At 47.5% G+C, this 21,632-nt stretch overlaps 1 protein-coding gene across 7 annotated transcripts in view; it reads left to right on the top strand.

Moving 5' to 3' along the window:
- Positions 1-21,632, top strand: part of celf5a (cugbp, Elav-like family member 5a) — a 512,219-nt gene that overhangs the window by 487,157 nt on the left and 3,430 nt on the right. For 5 of the 7 annotated variants that reach the window (XM_038777514.1, XM_038777515.1, XM_038777513.1 and 2 more), the window contains 6 exons: positions 2,162-2,309; positions 4,298-4,447; positions 5,984-6,046; positions 6,644-6,826; positions 12,799-12,942; positions 18,361-18,526. In XM_038777514.1, coding sequence (XP_038633442.1) covers positions 2,162-2,309; positions 4,298-4,447; positions 5,984-6,046; positions 6,644-6,826; positions 12,799-12,942; positions 18,361-18,488 — 816 coding nt within the window. In that variant the 3' untranslated portion in view covers positions 18,489-18,526. The remainder of the gene's footprint in view (positions 1-2,161; positions 2,310-4,297; positions 4,448-5,983; positions 6,047-6,643; positions 6,827-12,798; positions 12,943-18,360; positions 18,527-21,632) is intronic. The other 2 variants (XM_038777516.1, XM_038777517.1) reach the window with 1 other exon arrangement.

Here is a 21,632-nt window from a genome sequence, read left to right on the forward strand (position 1 = left end):
GCCCTCGTTAATTCATCCATCCGAGAGTCGCTTGTTTCTGCTGGAGACATTTTTCTCTGAGTTTTCTTGCAACAGTACCCGGGAGATTCATTTTCAATTCCTAGACGAGACTCTGGGGGGCTCTGTTAGAAGCTGACAACCCCGTAAAGAGTAAGTTAGTTTGAAGAGTAGTGATCAACCTCAGCAGCCATTTTGTGCACAGTGAGATCCCACCCAGAGCAATAAAATGGCAGGATGGCGTGTGGGGGGATCTGTCGGAATATTAACCTTACACCTCGAGGACTTGGGTTTTATGTCTGGCCCAGCCCGTAGCCTTGGTGGTCTCCTCTGTCTGATGTTGCAGAAGACTTAATATCCTGAACTAGATAGCCGCCTGTAATGTGAGGTCGTACTCTGCATATTAGGCAGCATCGACGGAGAGAGGAACAGAGATAATGACCCCCTCCCCCCAAGGGTGGGTTCCCCTGCGGCACGGTCAGCAAACAATGCAAGATGCCGTTGATATCTGGTCCCGGCGCCAGAAAACACGCGGTGTGAGCAAAAAATGCCACCCAATGTTTCAGAAGAATGATCGGGGGAAAAGGCACAGGGGAAAAGAAACAAAAGGGAAGATTTGTGAATGGGTGGAAGGCAGGAGAGATTGAATGACCAAAAAGGGGATGATGGTGGAAGGCAAAGCGGGATTTTGGGTGGGATTCTGTGGTCTCCTGGTCGCCTGTTTCTCGGCGGCGCTCACAGGCAGCAGAATTCCCTGCTCCTGCCTTGGCAATTCCCATTGAAGCCACCCCATGCCAGCGGGAAACCAATGGGCGGGGGTGCACTGCCAGTGGGAAATGGGAATCCCAATGGCCTGAGAATTCCAGCCATTAATAGGACAAGTTTTTGAAAAAAAAAACAATGGATGTATCTGGAGGAGGTGGAGACTAAAGTATTTTGTGTTATTGTTAAAAACCCATTTTGAGTTAGAGTAGCACAACAACATGTATTCTGTGTCTAAGGGCGCAATCCAGTGGCACGCTGCGCCCGTAAAGCAGCTCGCCGCGGCGCACCGTGGACGATTAAAGCCGGGAGACCCACTCCCAGGATCTACCCGGCCCGCAATGCCTCGCGTGATCTAACGCGATCTCGCGAGATGTTGCAATGTAAATCCCGCCCTTTGTGGGCGGGTTCACTTTCTCGCAAATCTGCATATTAGAGCGAGAAAGTTAGTCTCACTTTAATGTGCCGATTCCCGATGTAACCAAGGCATTGAGATCTATCCTCTTTGCCTTGGAGAACTCAGGCAAGTGCCATTCAACATTGATATGGAACAGTACCTGTGGGGGTCTCCCCGGGGATTGGAAGCCCCCAGGTGCATACCCTTTGGGGGCTGGTTCCACCCTGGCAGTGCCACCTGGGTTGCACCTAGGTGGTCCTTCCAACTGGTAGGGGCAATGCCAGGGTGCCAGGTTGGTGGTTCCAAGCTGGCATTTTTTGTGTGCTGGGGGTGCCCTACGTGGATGCTGGAGACCCTTCCATATCCATTCTAGCTTGGGGGGGGGGGGGTGTTGGGGCTTGCATTGGTGACCTCAGAGAATGTTGTCCCAATCTCTGGAATTCTGGCGAGCGGAGTTCCTCGGTATGGAAAACGGAGCTATGTGCGGCTTCAGCTATGCAGTCCCTCCTGAGGCCCCTTATTTAACGCGAGTGGCGTTGTATAGCCATATCTTTTGTGGCGCTGTGAGTTCCGCGAAACACGTGGCGAGACGCGCTCGCTTTGGGACTTTTTCCCTTTTCATTGAATCGTGCCATAAAATGTACCTGCTCAACACTTGGATGGGCAAATGTTTCAGTTCTCCAGCACCGGCCTTTCCTCATCTTGAGAGCAAAGACAAATTGGCTTGTATAATTGTGTCTTTTGTTTTACTAATAGTAAAATGAATTGGATAAATACTTGAAGAAAAGGAAAACAATTACAGAGCTAAGGAGGAAGTTTGGGTTGGGCGGGGGGGGGGGGGCATTAACTCGATAGCTCTCTTTCGAAGAGCTGGCACAGCCACCAAGGGCTGAATGGTCTCTCTCAGTGCCTTATGTTTCCATGAATAGCAAGATTAATGCCGGTACAATAGCGCCCCGGAGGAAAGATCAGGTTAAAGTCTGTTTGTCACTTTTGTTTCCGCAGCTAATGCAGCAGCAAGCGGCCATCATGGCAGCCACCACGCACACCGGGTACCTGAACCCGACCGCTGCCTTTCCAGCCGCACAGATGCACCACATGGCGGCGATCAACCTGAATGGATTGGCAGCCGCGCCACTCACACCCACATCAGGTGAGGCCACTTTACCCCACTTGGGGACATTCCTGCGGACACATAGATTATTGACGCAGGGCGGGATTTTCTGGCCCTTCCCGCCCACGGGATCTTCCGGTCCTGCCGAGGGTGACTTCCGGTGGCAGAGCGAGCGAGCCTTACAAACGGCATTGACCTGGAAGATCCCTCCGGCAGCCAATGGCAAGGCACCTCTGCCGCCGGAAGCCCGGCGTGGGAGTGGGGCCAGAAGGGAGCCAAAGGTTTTCGGGGGCTGGCGGGGGTGCGTGTGGGGGTGTGTGGGGGGGGGGGGGGGGGGGGGGGGGGGGGTGCGGGTGTTAGCCAGGAGGGTGAAGCTAAGGCCACAATCAGGTCAGCTAGGTTTGAGGGGCCGAATTACCTCCTTCATAGGCTCCAAGATAGCAGCCCAGCGATGATAAAGGGACGTTGAGATGTGCCCATGTTGGCACGGTGAAGTGGAATTCGAGGCGATGGCAATTCCTGCCACGTTATCGCTGCTCTTTCCCTCACTGGTTGCGGCCTTCAGGTTGCCAACTCTGCAGGATTGCCCTGGAGCCTCCGTGAATGGAGGATTGACCTCTTCTGCGCTGTAAACCGTGCGGGATAAAAATCACAGGGGTTATGAAAAACAGGGTTGTGTATTGTTTTTTAAGATTTTCTTTGAACACTTTTATTTGACAATGGGGTGTTGGGCATCGGGAGGTGTGGGAGGTCACGTGAATCCTCCAGGAATGTGCCCAGTCTGAGTTGGCAACCCTCTCCCAGGTGGAGCTGGGAAACACCGATTAGAAACGAAAGACGAAACGATGGAATATGTTCCCCATGGTCGGCTTATGAAGAAAGTAAGGAGGTGTGGGATAGAGGGAAATCTGGCCAATTTGATAAGTAACTGGCTATCACATAGAAGACAGAGGGTGGTGGTAGATGGAAAATTTTCAGACTGGAGACCAGTTACCAGCGGTGTACCACAGGGATCAGTGCTGGGTCCTGTGCTATTTGTGATTTTTATCAATGACTTGGAGGAGGGGGCTGAAGGGTGGGTCAGTACATTTGCTGATGACACCAAGGTTGGTGGAGTAGTGGATGAGGTGGAGGGCTGTTGTAGGCTGCAAAGAGACATTGATAGGATGTAGAGCTGGGCCGAAAAATGGCAGATGGAGTTTAACCCTGATAAGTGTGAGGTGATTCATTTTGGTAGAAAACATTTGAATGCAGATTACAGGGTCATGGCAGGGCTCTGAGGAATGTGGAGGAACAGAGAGACCTTGGGGTTCATGTCCACAGATCTCTGAAGATTGCCACTCAATTGGATAGAGCTGTGAAGAAGGCCTATAGTGTGTTAGCGTTTATTAACGGGGGCTTGAGTTTAAGAGCAGCGGGGTTATGCTGCAACTGTACATGACCCTGGTGAGACCACATTTGGAATATTGTGTGCAGTTCTGGTCACCTCATTATAGGAAGGATGTGGAAGCATTGGAAAGGGTGCAAAGGAGATTTACCAGGATGCTGCCTGGTTTGCAGGATATGTCTTATGAGGAAAGGTTGAGGGAGCCAGGGCTTTTCTCTTTGGAGCGGAGGAGGATGAGAGGTGACTTAATAGAGGTTTATAAGATGATGAGGGGGATAGATTGAGTGGACGTTCAGAGACTATTTCCTCGGGTGGATGTAGCTGTTACAAGGAGGCATAACTATAAGGTTCAGGGTGGGAGATATAGGAGGGATGTCCGTGGTAGGTTCTTTACTCAGAGAGTGGTTTGGGTATGGAATGGACAGCCTGCTGTGATAGTGGAGTCGGACACTTTAGGAACTTTCAAGCGGTTATTGGATAGGCACATGGTGCATACCAGAATAACAGGGAGTGGGATAGCTTGATCCTGGTTTCGGACAATGCTCAGCAAAACATCGAGGGCCGAGGGGCCTGTTCTGTGCTGTGTTGTTCTATGTTCTGTGTTCTATGTCAGAGTAATCGCCGCTCTGTATACTTTCAGGCTTGTCTTCTCCTCCCGGAATAGCTGCTCCTGCTGTTCCCAGTATTGTGTCTCCTATTGGGGTCAATGGTTACACTGGACTCTCTGCCCAGCATAATGGACACTCCGCTGTCGAGGCTGTCTACACTAACGGCATTCACCCGTACCCAGGTACGTGCAATCCCCAGCCTGAGTACAAATCCTTGCCCTCAGATTTCAGGTGAGATTTGGGCAGTTCAGGAGCCTCTCTGCAGAGGCCCTAGCATTATAAAATAGCTAACAGCTGTGTAGCCTACCTTAAAAATGCAAAGTAATATAAGATATGTCAATGAAAAATGTGACTGTCTGCAAATTTTTATTGAATGAGACATTGTCTAAACACTGTTTGCGGATGATAAATGACTTTATGACAACAGGGGCATACACTAATGTATCTCTTCATCTTTCTGCCTCCTCCATCTTCATTCTCTTCCTCCTTTATTTTAATTTCTTTCCCACCCCTTTTGTCCACTGTTTTCTCATTCCTTGCCCTTGCTCGCTCCCATTCATTTCTCGTCTATTGTCTTTCTTTGCTGTAATTTGTCTGTGTTTTTTTTTCCTTATTTCCTCCAATATCATTCCTGGACATTTTTTCTTCTTCTTTCTGTGTTTTCTGGGTTTAAAATTCATGTAATCTGGTTCTCTGCTTTCTTTGTGAATTATTCACAATTTCTCGCTGTCCATCTATTCCTCTCATTCTCACTTTCCCTCTTTTTTGCATTTTCCTTTCTATTCTTTGCTCCTTTACTAATTCTCCCTTTTTCACACACTCCTCTTTTTTCACTCTCTTTCATTCTCTCATTGCCCTTTTACACTCCCCTTCTTTCTATGGCTAACTCTGGTTTCCCCTTTTCGCCATTATTTTTTCCTTCCTTTCATTCTTTGCTTTTACTTTCACCTGCTTTCCCTTTTTCCTTATTTGACAATTTGCGCCCTCTTTTCTATTGTTAACCCCTCCCGCCTCATCATCATTCCATATCTTTCGCCTCTCACCTTCCCTCCATCTCTCCTGGGTCTCATCTCTTCATCTCTCCCGTATCTCACCACCTCTCCATCTCTTCCCCCTCTCACCTGCTCTCTACCTTGTCTTGATCTCATCTTGGTATCTCTGCCGTCTCTCACCGTCTCTTCATTTCCGTTGCCTCTGACCTTCTCTCCATCTCCCCTGGATCTCATCTCTGTATTTCTCCCATCTCTCCATTTCGTCTGGATCTAATCTCTGCATCCCTCCTGTCGCTCACCATCTCTTCCCCCTCTCACTTCTCTCCATCTCGTCTGGATCTCATCTCCGCATCTCCGTTGTCTCTCATCATCTCTCCATCTCTTCTCCCTCTCACCTTCTGTCCATCTCTGATGGATCTCATCTCCCCCGCATCTCTCTTGTCCCTCATCATCTCTCCATCTCTTCTCCCTCTCACATTCTCTCCATCTCTGCTGGATCTCATCGCTGGATCTCTCGTGTCTCTCACCATCTCTTCCGGACCTCGCCATTTCTCCAACTCTCACCTTCTCTCAATCTCCCCTGGATCCCACCGCTTAATTTCTCCTGTCTCTCACTGTCTCTCATCCCGCTTCATACCTTCCATCTCCCACCCTCTCACCATCTTCTCCATTTCCATCCTTCTCTCCATCTCTCCCCGCTCCCACCTTCTCCCATTTTATTTGTAGCACAAAGCCCTTCTGCAGCCGATGCCTTGCAGCAGGCTTTTACTGGGGTTCAACAGTACACAGGTGACTCCATTTATATTTTGCTTGTACATTTTAAAAATCAGAATAATGTTTTTTGATAAAGCTCGCTACCCGTTTGAAGCATTTTTGTAGCCGGGATTGGGTTGAGCAGCTTTGCTTTAACACCACACTTCCATTCACGGAGCGGCCATTGAGAGAATATATTCAACCTTCAAAACAGACCTCCTCCAGCGAAAAGTGTTTTCAACATTTGAATACATTAGTTCCTTACGCGCTGTCTCTTTTAAAATCTGTTGCCGCCAATTTTACAGGAATGCGTGGAGCTGGGGAAATGGGGAGGGAAAAATGTTGTGGTGATGAAGATTCACTTTTTAGATCGCTCAAACATGCCTAGAAGCAAATCAGGCAAGTGTGGTGTGAGACAGAAACAAATTATAGAGGGGGTGGGGACACAACCTGCTTACATCTTCCTCTGAGGATAATCTTATTATTTAAATAATCTTCGATTATTTAAAACAAAAATGCCAATTAAAAGTAAGGCATTGGCTGACAGGGACGCATGGACGTGTTACTCAGAACTTTTAAAAGGAAGTGTGTTGGCTTTAATCAACAGTTCATTTTCGTTTCTTTTGTGAAAAGCTATGTATCCGACAGCGATTGCCCAGATCAGTCAAGCATTTCCGCAGCCACCTCCGGTTATAACACAACAGAGAGAAGGTGAGTTAAACCAACAAATCTCCATAGCAATGACGCCCTGGAACTCTACCTACCTCATCAACGGCTCAAAACCACTAGAGATGTCTTCAATCGGTGCCACTTCAGGTATGGCTTGGGTGCCTCTTCTTGAAGGAATATCAACAGTACAACAGCAACTTGCATTTAGATAGCGCCCTTAATGTAGTAAAAACGTACAGATGGTACTCAACCAGCCCATGCTTGCAAAACTCAAAGCAAAACACCTCCTGTTGGATGTGATTCTGTGATTGGACAGCACTTGCTGAACAATCCTGAGTATGCCAATAGCTACACTAACAACCAATATAAGGTAATCAGTTGAGCCTGTAACGTGGCTCATTTATGTGCTAGAAGTGACATATGTTCATATACAGGGTCCCTTTCTCTAAAAGAAACAAAAAAGAATATGCTCAAGTCTTGCATTACCTGGAGCTTGACAAGCTTATAGTTTCCCATTGCCTTTTCCATGGCAAGGCCTCGACCAATCAGAGTCAACTTGCCAACCAATCAGCGCCCCCTTTACTCCTGTAGCATGAATTGTTGTGAATTGTTTGAAATTTGGAAATCTTGTGTTTGTCCTGAGAGGTGGCAGATGAAAAGTTTTGCCAACGTGTCTCCCTTCTTTTACAATATTCAAGTTCTGTACTATAAAGCCATTATTGGTGGTCAAGCTTCCCAGGGTGCATCACTGGCGGGTCATCTGGGATTGGAAGAAGGAAACATTGATTCAGATAGGAGTTCAGTTGAGTTGGTTAGAACGCAGTGGCGGATGAAACGGTTTGAGATAGAAAAGAAAATGAAAATGCATGAACTTGAAAAAGAAAAAGCGAAAGAAAGGGGAATATGAAAGCTTGGACCTGAACTCCAGAGAGAGAAAGAAATCAAGACAGCATGAACTGGCTAGAGAATAGCTTAGGTTACAGTGCCAAAGAGAGTCTAGTCATTTGGACGAGGAATCGAGTCCAACCCCGAGCTTTGAAATAACAAATTACCTTTCCATAGTGCCTACCTTCACTGGAGACAGAGTTGAGAGATATTTTGCCTTATTTGAAAAGGTGGCTCTGAAGTTAAAGTAGCCAAAGGACTTATGGACTTGCATTTTGCAAAGCATTTTGGTCAGAAAGTTTATGGATTCTAGCCTTTTGGTAAAACAATCCTCAGGTAGTTAAAACAGCTGTACTTAATGCTTACAAGCTTGTCCCTGAAGCATATCAGTTAAAATTTCAGAGAAAAGGCTGAATGACATGATTTTAGAATTTGCTTGGGCGAGAGAAATATTGTTTGATAGGTGGTTTTGATCAATGAAGTTAGAACAACCCCTTGAGAACATGAGAGAGCCTAAGATACTGGAAGAATTTTGAAACAGCACCCAATAGCCATTTTGTCACAACTGGAAGATCATAAGGTTTCTAAGGTACAGGAACCAGAGGTTCAGGCAGATTGGTATGCTATATCTAATAGGCAGCCAGGGGGCAGTTGATCTCTATTTGTATACCCACAGCTGGATGCTGGAGGTAGATAACAGAGTCTAGCTTTAGGGAGAAGGCAGAAGCCGTTCCAGTCAATAAAAATGATACTGTAGAAGATAAAAGTGATGTATAGAAACCAGTCTGTTTTCATTACCGTGAGTCAGGGCATGTAAAAGTCAATGGTTGGAAGCTGAATGGTAAACTTGTGGCAATAATAGGAACACTTAAGGAGTCTTCAGAAAAGGCTGTACCAGAAAAGGAAATGGGTATTAAAACAGCGTCAATGGTACAAGTGAAACATGTTCCCTTAGAATCTACGAGAATGGGGAATGGAGCTCATGATAGTCAAGGGAATTATTCCTTGAAGCTGTTAAAGTCAGTCAGGTGACTGAAGGTTATATAGCTTTTGCCTGCAAGGGAGACATGTTACTTTACTGCTCCAACAAAACCAATAAACAAGTTAATATTTTGAGAGACCCTGGGGAAGATTAGTCATTGATGGTGACTGATAATACAATTTGTGCTCCAGATGGTTTGATGAAGGATAAGTATTAATAGGGGTATTCATGGGATTTATAAATATGCTCCCTTAAGTAAAGTCAGTTTATGAAGTGACTTAGTAAACGGAATTGTTACTGTGGCAATTGTTCCTAGTTTACCTCTTAAAGGTATAGATTTTATATTGGCTAATGATTTGGCCAGCGCAGATGGTAACATGGATGAGTTGCCACTATTGCTTGATCATTGCTGATCCTGCCAAACTCCCCAAAATTACTGTGGCCAAAAGTAAGAAGCTTATTGCTGATGAGAATAAATTGAAGGAAATGCTGATCAGTGTAGGGCACCAACTTTCATTCACAGAAGATGAATTTGCTAATGAAAACCACGAGCTGGGGAGAACTCTAGAGTATCGGTCACAGAGGTATTGAAGCATCTGCATGAGAAACATGTAGACGAAATTTCAACAAAGATCAATCTTCAATTAAAACTTGATGGCGCGTTCAAGTAGCAGAAGTCTCTGTTGAGTGTTGTGAAAAACATCTTGAACGGGCAAAGGAATTGTTGATGAGTCGAAACCGTTGGTTGAATGCAGAATTAAAAACCAAGGCCAATGAATTGTTAGATCGACATCACGAACAGACCAACAAAATTCTTCAACTCTGGTGCAAACTGGAGAGAAAGAAAAATGGACAGGAATTCTCCGCTTATTTGGTAAAGTGTTATCACAGGCGTTTCCCACAATATTATTTGACCCTACGTCGCACGTCAAGCTGGCACAGCAGGAGGCCATGAAAATAGACAAAAAAAAAGGACCCCCTGGAAACAAACCCCCCCCCCCCCCAGACGCGGAACGCTCCTCCACCCGCCCACCATGGGATTCTCCTCACCACTACCACAGAACCCCCTGGTACTGCCAACCTGGCACTGCCCCCTTGCCGCCATTCCCGCCCCCTTTCACGACAAAACAGGGACAGAAATTCTCCCCCCCCCCCATGAGATCTATAGTATGGAAGAGTAGATCCAGACTTTAGAAGCGGAAAAGAACAGTTTTAAGAAACAGCCTGAGGGTCTACTAAAGTGAATTGGAAACGCCTACGGAGCAGTCAGTGACTATGAAAGAAAGAATCCAAAATGAACGGAATGCCCGAATGAAGTTGCTAAAGCCTGTATCAGGCTGATGACTCTGAAGCAATGACAACTGAACTCGCAGACCAGTTGCTGAGCTGAATTACAAGATGAATACACTTGGGAAAGAATGGTAAAAACATGAAAGTAAACAGATATTTGGATGGGATCGTGGAAAAGGTGAAGCTGAAGCTTCCATTTTTCAAGCGTCAAGTGAAGAATAGGAATGTGTGCACGAGGCTGCGGACCGTCCCCGGCTGAATTGGAAAATAACTTGAGTAACGTGGCAAAGACTCCCTCCGGGCAGGCTTCCTGATCTGATGTGGATCAGAACAATGAAACGGTAAAATCCACCGGGGACAGAATGAGTGAGGAAGATCATTTTGAAGTTGGCTATCCAGCAGACATATGCACTTCCTGCAGCAAATGTAAACGACCCACTGAAGGTGTGCTTCCATTAACAGAGGGCGGAGTCGGAAAAACACCGTGTTCTTCCACAGTAAATTTGAGAACCTCTGCTATTTCTTTGACATAGTGTGATTGATATGCACCCATTGGGTGAAGAGGGGTAGACCGATCGGTTTGCAGTTCCACCAGCAAGGTTGAAAACCTGAGGTACAGAATAGAAATACATGCTGGACAAGATTTCTAAAGAAAACTTTGATGGATCTTCACCACCTTGACCATGAAAAGATTAGGGGAAAAGCCCTGAAATTGTTAATATTTTTGTCCAGAGTTTAACGAAAGGGTGTAGGGAAAAAGGCAGGTTCTGAGTTGTGACAATTCTATGATGTTTAAATCCTGCTGATCCTGCGTGTTGCATGCACTAGTTTTTGTTTTAGTTAACCCTTTTATTTTTATAATACGATATGTATAATTGTGGCGCAAAATGAAGAGGTCAACTGGACAGTATGTAATAAGCTATTCGTTAGAAGTTTATGAAGTTCAGTACTTCATGTAGCAACATTGTGAAGAAATCTTCACTGTGGTGAAGCTTTCTTTCAACTGAGGGGGTAAGGGGTTGTGATATCCATGGTAGCACAAGTGGCTAGCACTGTGACTTCACAGCTCCAGGGTCCCAGGTTCGATTCCCCGCTGGGTCACTGTCTGTGCAGAGTCTGCACGTTCTCCCCGTGACTGCGTGGGTTTCCTCCGGCTGCTCCGGTTTCTTCCCACAGTCCAAAGGTGTGCAGGTTAGGTGGATTGGCCATGCTAAATTGCCCGTAGTGTCCAAAAAGGTTAGATGGGGTTATTGGGTTACGGAGATAGGGTGTAAAGTGAGGGCTTAAGTGGGTCGGTGCAGACTTGATGGGCCGAATGGCCTCCCTCCGCACTGTAGGTTGTATGTTCTATGTTCTCATGGAGAGGAGCAGGGGGTCTTCCAGTCCCGACCATTCTCAGGAATTCCGTGGTTGCATGGGCCGAGAGCGGGCGTGCATTTGCAATCTGACATTTGGCAGTTCTTCCGCCCGGTGTATCTGTGCAGAAGCAAAATGGCACAAAAACAGAGTCATGTGAGCCGAGCGCCATAATTGAGAAAGGTTCCAGGCAGAGAACAGAGAGAGGAGATAGGGAGAAATCCCAGTTAAAAAGAGGTGAAGAGAAAGAGGCTCCAAGTTGAAAAAGAGCTGTGATTAACAGACCTGAAGTGAAGAGGGCTCAGGGGGAAGTTTGGCAATCTAAGAAGGCAGCCAAAGATTGGTGATTCCGTGCTGTGGGTTCCTGGGGGCAAAGGTTCCCCTTTGGAGTAGTATATTCAGTGTGGCCAACAAGCTGAAGTTGGGCTCGTGTCTTGGTGCTCGTGTGCAGACTTGGGAGTTCAGGGGAACGGCGTCTCGGAGACGAGATTGAAAACCTAGGAGGTGGGCCGACGTTGAGGCCATCTGAGCTGTTAAGAATTTTGCAGAGAATTCCGAGGCAAGATGTTTGAAGGTGACTGCTGGATTATTTCATGAGAGGTAGAGAGACAGAGTTTCAATGTGATTGATGCACTCACAAGAGTTTACTGATGCCTATGTGGGTTGTAGCGAAATCCGTGGAACCTGCCTTGGTCATACCTGCCATTCATTGTGCAGTGTGGTGAGTTCGACCACAGTTAATTCACACGCACCTCATATTAACCCTGAATGTTAGAGTATAAGATAGATATTGTAAATTGTTTTACCCTCCTGAACATGTATAGTAAAGTTTTCATTTTTTTAAAAACCACGTGGAATCTTTATTCTCTGAACAAGTGCCTAAGATTTGTCTGCTTTAAACAAGATGTTATTGATCCCTCACTGGATCTTACCAAAAACATGGAGCTCTGGTCCAGGATCATAGCATTCCCATTGAACTCATCCCTCCAACCTCCTAACTCTCAATGGGCAGCACGGTAGCACAAGTGGATAGCACTGTGGCTTCACAGCGCCAGGGTCCCAGGTTTGATTCCCAGCTGGGTCATTGCCTGTGCGGAGTCTGCACGTTCTCCCCGCGTCTGCGTGGGTTTCCTCCGGGTGCTCCGGTTTCCTCCCACAGTCCAAAGACGTGCAGGTTAGGTGGATTGGCCATGATAAATTGCCCTTAGTGACCAAAGGGTTCGGAGGGGTTATTGGGTTACGGGGATAGGGTGGAAGTGGGTCGGTGCAGACTCGATGGGCCGGATGGCCTCCTTCTGCACTTTATGTTCTATGTTCTCCCATTGAAGCCTTTGAATCACGTTTCCAAATGTTTATTTTGCTTGCACTTTCATTTTGCCCTGACCCTTCTCTCTTGGTGGGAATTATATTGGGTTTATTTATCTGCATTATTTAATAGTTTATGAATTTCAGTGAGGCCCAGCTGGAACTTCAGTGTTTGAATTTATTCCGAGCCCGTCCTCTTTTCACTGGGGTCAGTCTTGTTGTTCTCCCCCCCCCTGCAGCCTCTCCAGCACTTTGGGTACATTTCTCTCTGATGATGCCGCTTTTATCTTTCCTTTACCAGGGCCAGAAGGCTGCAATCTTTTCATTTATCACCTGCCCCAGGAGTTTGGAGACAGTGAGCTCATGCAAATGTTTCTGCCCTTTGGGTCCGTGATCTCCTCCAAGGTCTTCATGGACCGAGCGACCAATCAGAGTAAATGCTTCGGTGAGTCTGGGTTGCAGTCAACATCTTCAGCCGCGGAATTTAGACGGGTCCGGTGAAAATTCCTGTGCGCCCGCGATCGTCAGTTTTAGAAGTTAAGGCTGGGATTGTAATCAGCTCGTCCGTACACACACAAATCTGGAATCCTCTCCCCCCCCCAATAAGGCTGGAAATGCTGTGGCTCCGCGTCAGCCTTTGTGACCAAGGTTGTCTGATACTTGCTCTGTGAGGATGTCAAAGGAGCATTCAGCCTGTGTTGCCAACCTTTAGCTGACTGTAATTGAAATGACCCACATTCTTCATTCACTGAGAAATGGGATAAAATATCTTGGAAAGTTGGGCGAAGTAAGGGATGTGGCTGATACTTGGAGACAGGATGGTTTCCTCTTAGGCTATCAATAGGATAAATCCTCGGCCAACAGCTGTTTCAGTCCTTATCCCAAAGTATGGCCAATTCTAGACAGCTTCATTGAGCTGACGTTGACAGTTCTTGTGGCTGTATTCAACCATCTGTCTACCTGTGGCTAGTTTAATAGCCAATTCCCATCACTCCAGGGAGCCATTTTGGCATCTGCCTGAATCAAAGCGAAAGTGTCCATATTGGATTTGAAAAAAAGACTTTCATTTATATAGCGCCTTTCTCAATCTTTGGACAACCCAGAGCCCTTTACTGCCAATAAAGTACTTTTTGCATTGACGCGTAGTCACTGTTGTTATGTAGGAAGCATGGCAACTAAATTGCGCACAGCATGCTCCCCAAGACAGCAACGGGAAAATGACCAGATCACGTGTGATGCTGATTCAGGAGTCGAAAGCACCCACCCCAGGGAGCCGGCAGGGTCTCAGATTAGCATCTGATTTGAAACACAGCACCACCAACAGTGCAGCAGCCCCACAGGATTACCGTGCCAGCCTTGATCTTTCTGCGTTTAAATCCCCAGAGTGGGATTTGAACCCTCGACATTCTGACTCCGAGGCGAGTGAATTAACTGCGCCACAAGAAAATTGATCCCTTTTTAAAAAAAATTAGAGTATCCAATTCTTTTTTTTCCAATTAAGGGGCAATTTAGCGTGGCCAATCCACCTACCCTGCACATCTTTTGGTGGTGGGGACGAAACCCACGCAGACACGGGGAGAATGTGCAAACGTCACACGGACAGTGACCCGGGGCAGGGATCGAACCCAGGTCCTTGGCGCCGTGAGGCAGCAGTGCTAACTACTGCACCACTGTGCTGCGTGAGAAAATTGAACCCTTATCAGCGAATGAGTTTTTAAATTATTTCAGTTAGCTACTATTTAAATTACACATTTGGCGTCGCCGATAATGGCCTCTGTGCTGTAACCATTCTGTGTTTCCATATGACTATTGCTTGATCCATCTTTCCCTCTGTTGCTCATTCAACCTTGCTGATGATGTTCTGGCACATGGGGTCTCCAGTTAAATGTCTCAGAGAATGTCAGCCAGTCTGGTTACTGCTTGATGTTACTCCATGGGGCGGCACAGTGGTTAGCACTGATGCCTCACAGCACCAAGAACCTGGGTGAAATTCCGGCCTCGGGTCACTGTCTGCATGCCGTTTGCACATTCTCCCCGTGTCTGCGTGGGTTTCCTCCGGGTGCTCCGGTTTCCTCCCACAGTCCAAAGACGTGCAGGTTAGGTGGATCAATGCACGGGGCTAAGGGGATGGGGGAGGAGGGGCAGTGCCTAGGTAGAGTGATCTTCCGGAAGGGCTGGTGCAGACTCGATGGGCCAAATGGCCTCCTTCTGCACTGTAAGAGATTGGATGATCTTCTGTGATCTGTGGTGAGAAATGCTGCCACCCAGTGGCACAATGAAGCACTGAACCAAGTGCAGAGTGAGTTTCCCACCCTCTAAAGTACACATTCTAACAGCGCCCCCATTTACTGTTTTAATTTGGTAACAAAGTGAACTAAGATTAAACATCTGGAAGGCTGTTCAGAAGTTGGGTTTTCAATCTGAAAGTGATTTCCTGTTCTCGTAGGCCAACCAATGTTTAATGGTTTAAGGATGGAGCAGGGGTGAGGGATTTCAGTTCTGATGGGGGACTGAAGCAGTTGTCCTCCCTCCCCTCCTGTTGCCCTGGCAACCGAGGTCTCCAAAATGAAAAAGGGAAAAGAAATAAAAAGGACACCCCCCTAATCCGAAATAAAACAATTAACAAGTGAAGGTCAGAGACTCAGATACACCCCAGCAAAACAATATTTTAAACTGAAGATTCCGATCAACTTCCAGACACAATGTCAGGGACGAAAGAAGGGGAAACTCTGCGACCTTTCAGCCATTCACAAAACTTGTCTCTGTGTATAAAAAAAAAATCAACTTCCTCCCCTTAGGGCAGCACGGTGGCGCAGTGGTTAGCACTGCAGTCGCACAGCACCAAAGTCCCAGTTTGATCCCGGCTCTGGGTCACTGTCCGTGTGGAGTTTGCACATTCTCCCCGTGTTTGCGTGGGTCTCACCCCCACAACCAAAAGATGTGCAGGTTAGGCGGATTGGCCACGCTAAATTGCCCATTAATTGGAAAAAATTCAATTGGGTACTCTAAATTAATTTTAAAAAAGAAAAAAAAACTTTCCTCCCCTACTGAAATCCTTGTTCTCCTTCCAGCACAGATGCTTGAGAATTGATCTGACTGAGATGTTCAAAATCGGCAACAGTTTTGATTGGATAAAAAGTGGCAGAAGGTGCCGGAACTCAGGAGCACAAGGCCCCGAGGAGATTGGCGAAAGAACTGAAGTGGGGGAAAAATCCGTTTAGCACAGCCGGTTTTTGTGATCGGGAATGCATTGCCTGAAAGGGTGCTGGAAGTGGATTCCAAAATAACGGGTGGGATTCTCTGATCCTGAGGCTAAGTGTTGACGCTGTCGTAAACACCGTCGCGTTTTCCGATGGCGTCAACATGGCCTCAGGATCAGCAATTCTGGCCCCTACAGGGCACCGGCGCCAACGCGCGCACGTGCAGTGGCACCGGCGCCAACACGCGCACGTGCAGTGGCACCGGCGCCAACACGCGCATGCGGAGTGGCTCCCTTCACCGTGCCGGCCCCATTAGCGTAGGGCTAAAGAGGCTGGCACGGAAAAAAGGAGGCCCCCACCCCGAGAGGGCGTCCCGTCGATTGGTGGGCCCGATCGCGGGCCAGGCCACAACGGAGCCCCCCCCCCCCCCGGGGGTCGATCACCCCCTCCCCTCCCCCCCCCCCACAGGCTGCCCCCGGACCCTTCCACGCCGAGATCCCGCCGGCTGAGAGCAGGTGTGAACGGCGCCGGCGGGACCGGGGGTTTTTTGCGACGGCCGCTCGGCCCATCCCAGGCCGAGAATCGGCGGGGGAGGGCCGCGTAGAACGGCCCCCGACTGGTGCTAATGGCGCCGATGCTCCGCTCTGCGGAGAATCGTGTCCTGGCGTCGGGGCAGAGTGGCGTGATTTGCGACGGTCGCAGGGATTCTCTGGCCCGGCCCTGGGCTGAGAAAATCCCGCCCAACGTTCCTAACCAAATTTTTCAAACACGTGTAGGAAAACAACTTACTGGGCAATAGGAAAAGTGGAGGTAAACAGGATTCATTGGATTACTCTCCTTAAAAGCTAGCACAGGAAAAAGGGACTGAATGGTGTACCATGAGTCTGCCCTGTGCCACATCAAATATGTAGCCACGAGAGTAGGGAGGCAAGCTACTTATTGCCAGCCTCAAGTTAAATAAAAAAAGGATTTATATTCCTGTAGTGTCCTGTCACACCTCGCAGAGCAGACCCAAAACACTTCATTTTGATGTTGTGGGCACAGCAATATCTCATAATGGCCAGGTTTCCTCTTTCCTGATTTGACGATCGAGGGAGGAACATTGGCCACAGCATCAGGAGAACCCCTAGCTCTCTGTCAAGTTGTCCCATGGGCTCCTTGACTTAAACAGGCAGACAGGGTGTGGCGTCCCATCCGAAAGGTTGGCACCGTCACATTGGCACCATCAGCCTAGTTTTATTATTCAGTCCCAAGAGTGGGGCTTGAGCCAAATACGTTTGGTCTTTGAGCCCAATACCAGCCAAGCCAACTTGGTAGAGAAGGAGGTGGAGGAGAATCAACGGTTAGCAGTTTTCCTCATATTGATTTTCCATCTGACTATCTTCCTTTCTCCTCTCATTTCTTTCTGGGCGTGCATTAGTGAGGGTCGACAGGCTTCCTCCGGCTTCCCCACATGGCCAATGGCCATGCGTAAACCCCAACAACAAATGGCAACAGGCTGCTTGACTTCTTTTCATTCAGTCTTGGGCTCTCAGCCCCGCTCGCAATTTCTGTTCCAACCTGGTTGCCGCTGACAAGGTGGTGGTGAGCCGCTTTCTCGAACCACTGCAGTCCGTGCGGTGACGTTGCTCCCACGGTGCTGTTAGGAATGGAGTTGTAGGACTCTGAACCGGTGGGTCATGAAGGAGCGCGGCTACACATCAAAGTCAGGATGGTGTGCGACCTGAGGAGGAACATGGAGGTGGTTACGTTCCCATGCGCTTGCTGCCCTTGCCCTTCTAGCTGTTGAGGGCACAAGTTTGGAAGATGCACAACTACAGAGGGCATCACAGTCAAACCCAAAGTGGACCTTATCCTACAGGATTTGAAACAAAGACATTGGGTGTTGATCAGGAGGAGGATGAATGTCCAACTCCCGCACCAAATTCATTTGTTCGTATGTTCATAAACGCTGGCTGATATTCTTTCACTTTGTACTCCATGGGGCAAAAGAAAATTGTAGAACCCTCCCATTGGGGCAGCACGGTAGCATTGTGGATAGCACAATCGCTTCACAGCTCCAGGGTCCCAGGTTCGATTCCGGCTTGGGTCACTGTCTGTGCGGAGTCTGCACATCCTCCTCGTGTGTGCGTGGGTTTCCTCCGGGTGCTCCGGTTTCCTCCCACAGTCCAAAGATGTGCAGGTGAGGTGGATTGGCCATGATAAATTGCCCTTGGTGTCCAAAATTGCCCTTAGTGTTGGGTGGGGTTCCTGGGTTATGGGGATAGGGTGGAGGTGCTGACCTTGGGTAGGATGCTCTTTCCAAGAGCCGGTGCAGACTCGATGGGCCGAATGGCCTCCTTCTGCACTGTAGATTCTATGTAAATTCCCCCAGGCTGACAAGTGCCCTTGGTGCAACTCTGGGATTGAACACTGGACCTGCACGGTCTATGAACCAATTGGCAAATGTCTGACCTTGGTCTTCTTATTGCTGAGCAACTGAGACTGGGCGGCATCAGGGCTGACTTTAGTGATCGAAAAAATACAACGTCCAGCTCTGCTAGGGCTTAGGCCAAAACTGTGAGGAAACAAATACATTGCCCGCCTCAGGTAATGGGTCACCTCACCCTTAACTCACTTTTCCATGTCTTGAAAACTTCTTCTATCTTTTTATATTTCTGAAGGTTTTGTGAGTTTTGATAACCCCACCAGTGCCCAGGCTGCCATCCAGGCTATGAATGGTTTTCAAATTGGCATGAAGAGGTTAAAAGTCCAGTTAAAACGGCCAAAGGATACCAGTCGCCCATACTGACTGACTGTGATTCAGGGCAAGAATTTCTGATTTTCTAGGTAAGGCATATCAGCTCTTAATTAACTTCATATATTTTACCTTTGCCTTGAAAAGTTTGACGTTTGACTCCTCTGCTGCAAAGTCAGAATAGTAGGAGGGCCGTTTCACGGAAGCTTTGTGTCGGAATTCAGTTGTACAAAACAAAGAACAAAGAAAATTACAGCACAGGAACATGCCCTTCGGCCCTCCCAGCCTGCGCCGATCCAGATCCTTTATCTAAACCTGTCTCCTATTTTCCAAGGTCTACTTCCCTCTGTTCCCGCCCATTCATATACCTGTCTAGATGCTTCTTAAATGATGCTATCGTGCCCGCCTCTACCACCTCCGCTGGTAAAGCGTTCCAGGCACCCACCACCCTCTGCGTAAAAAACTTTCCACGCACATCTCCCTTAAACTTTCCCCCTCTCACCTTGAAATCGTGACCCCTTGTAACTGACACCCCCACTCTTGGGAAAAGCTTGTTGCTATCCACCCTGTCCATACCTCTCATAATTTTGTAGCCCTCAATCCGGTCCCCCCTCAACCTCCGTCTTTCCAACGAAAACAATCCTAATCTACTCAACCTTTCTTCATAGCTAGCACCCTCCATACCAGGCAATATCCTGGTGAACCTCCTCTGCACCCTCTCCAAGGCATCCACATCCTTCTGGTAATGTGGCGACCAGAACTGCACGCAGTATTCCAAATGTGGCCGAACCAAAGTCCTATACAACTTAACATGACCTGCCAACTCTTGTACTCAATACCCAGTCCGATGAAGGCAAGCATGCTGTATGCCTTCTTGACCACTCTATCAACCTGCGTTGCCACCTTCAGGGTACAATGGACCTGAACTCTCAGATCTCTATGCACATCAATTTGCCCCAAGACCCTTCCATTGACCATATAGTCCGCTCTTGAATTTGATCTTCCAAAATGCATCACCTCGCATTTGCCTGGATTGAACTCCATCTGCCATTTCTCTGCCCAACTCTCCAATCTATCTATATTTTGTTGTATTCTCTGACAGTCCTCCTCGCTATCTGCAACTCCACCAATCTTAGTATCATCTGCAAACTTGCTAATCAGACCACCTATACCTTCCTCCAGGTCATTTATGTAGATCACAAACATCAGTGGTCCGAGCACGGATCCCTGTGGAACACCACTAGTCACCCGTCTCCATTTTGAGACACTCCCTTCCACCACTACTCTCTGTCTCCTGTTGCCCAGCCAGTTCTTTATCCATCTAGCTAGTACACCCTGAAGCCCATACGACTTCACTTTTTCCATCAACCTGCCATGGGAAACCTTATCAAATGCCTTACTAAAGTCCATGTATACGACATCTACAGCCCTTCCCTCATCAATTAACTTTGTCACTTCCTCAAAGAATTCTATTAGGTTTGTAAGACATGACCTTCCCTGCACAAAACCATGCTGCCTATCACTGATAAGTCTATTTTCTTCCAGATGTGAATAGATCCTATCCCTCAGTATCTTCTCCAACAGTTTGCCTACCACTGACGTCAAGCTCACAGGTCTACAATTCCCTGGATTATCCCTGCTACCCTTCTTAAACAAAGGGACAACATTAGCAATTCTCCAGTCCTCTGGGACCTCACTCATGCTCAAGGATGCTGCAAAGATATCTGTTAAGGCCCGAGCTATTTCGACCCTCGCTTCCCTCAGCAACCTGGGATAGATCCCATCCGGTCCTGGGGACTTGTCCACCTTAATGTCTTTCAGAATACCCAAAACTTCCTCCTTCCGTATGACAACTTGACCGAGAGTATTTAAACATCCATCCCTAGCCTCAACATCCATCTTGTCCCTCTCCTTTGTTTTTTTTTGTAAATAATTTTTATTGAAAAATTTTGAATTTACACAACAATAACGCACCACAGTAAAATACCAAAAATAACAATAATATTAACAATCATAAACATTCGCTCCACCCCCATGCACAACACAGCATTTTAACAACAACGCAAATTAACACAATATAAAGTTACAGAATAGAAACTACAATAAGGAACACCCCCCCCCCCCTCCCCCCCCCCCCCGGGTTGCTGCTGCTATTGACCAAGATACCTATCTTTGCGCCAGGAAGTCCAGAAAAGGCTGCCATCGTTTATAGAACCCTTGTATTGATCCTCTCAGGGCAAATTTGACCCGTTCCTGTTTTATAAATCCCGCCATGTCACTGATCCAGGTCTCCACGCTTGGGGGCCTTGCATCCTTCCACTGTACCAGAATCCTTTGACGGGCTACTAGGGACGGAAAGGCCAGGACACCGGCCTCTTTTGCCTCCTGCACTCCCGGCTCTGTCCCTCTCCTTTGTGAATACCGATGCAAAGTACTCATTAAGAATCTCACCCATTTCCTTTGAGTCCACGCATAAATTCCCTCTTTTGTCTTTAAGTGGACCAATCCTTTCTCTAGTTACCCTCTTGCTCCTTACATACGAATAAAATGCTTTGGGATTTTCCTTAGCCCTGTTAGCCAAAGATATTTCATGACCCCTTTTAGCCCTCTTTATTGCGCGTTTGAGATTCGTCCTACTTTCCCGATATTCCTCCAAAGCTTCATCAGTTTTGAGTCGCCTCGATCTTACATAAGTTTCCTTTTTCATCTTAGCTAGTCTCACAATTTCACCCGTCATCCATGGTTCCCTAATCTTGCCATTTCTATCTCTCATTTTCACAGGAACATGTCTGTCCTGCACTCTAATCAACCTTTCCTTAAAAGACTTCCACATTTCAAATGTGGATTTACCCTTAAACAGCTGCTCCCAATCCACATTCCCTAGCTCCTGCCGAATTTTGTTATACTCTGCCTTTCCCCAATTTAGCACTCTTCCTTTCGGACCCCTCTTTTCCTTGTCCATGAGTATTCTAAAACTTACGGAACTGTGATCGCTATTCCCAAAGTAATCACCGACTGAAACATCAACCACCTGGCCGGCATCATTCCCCAATACCAGGTCCAGTATGGCCCCTTCCCGGGGCATTGCCCCACCAGGGCATTGGTGGAACCACATCTGGAAGTACTGTGTACAATTTTGGTCTCCTTATTTGAAAAAGTGTATAGCAGCATTAAAGGCAGTTCAGTAAAATTCACTCG

This window comes from Scyliorhinus canicula, chromosome 18, assembly GCF_902713615.1.
Source record: "Scyliorhinus canicula chromosome 18, sScyCan1.1, whole genome shotgun sequence".
In the NCBI taxonomy this organism is placed as follows: domain Eukaryota; kingdom Metazoa; phylum Chordata; class Chondrichthyes; order Carcharhiniformes; family Scyliorhinidae; genus Scyliorhinus; species Scyliorhinus canicula.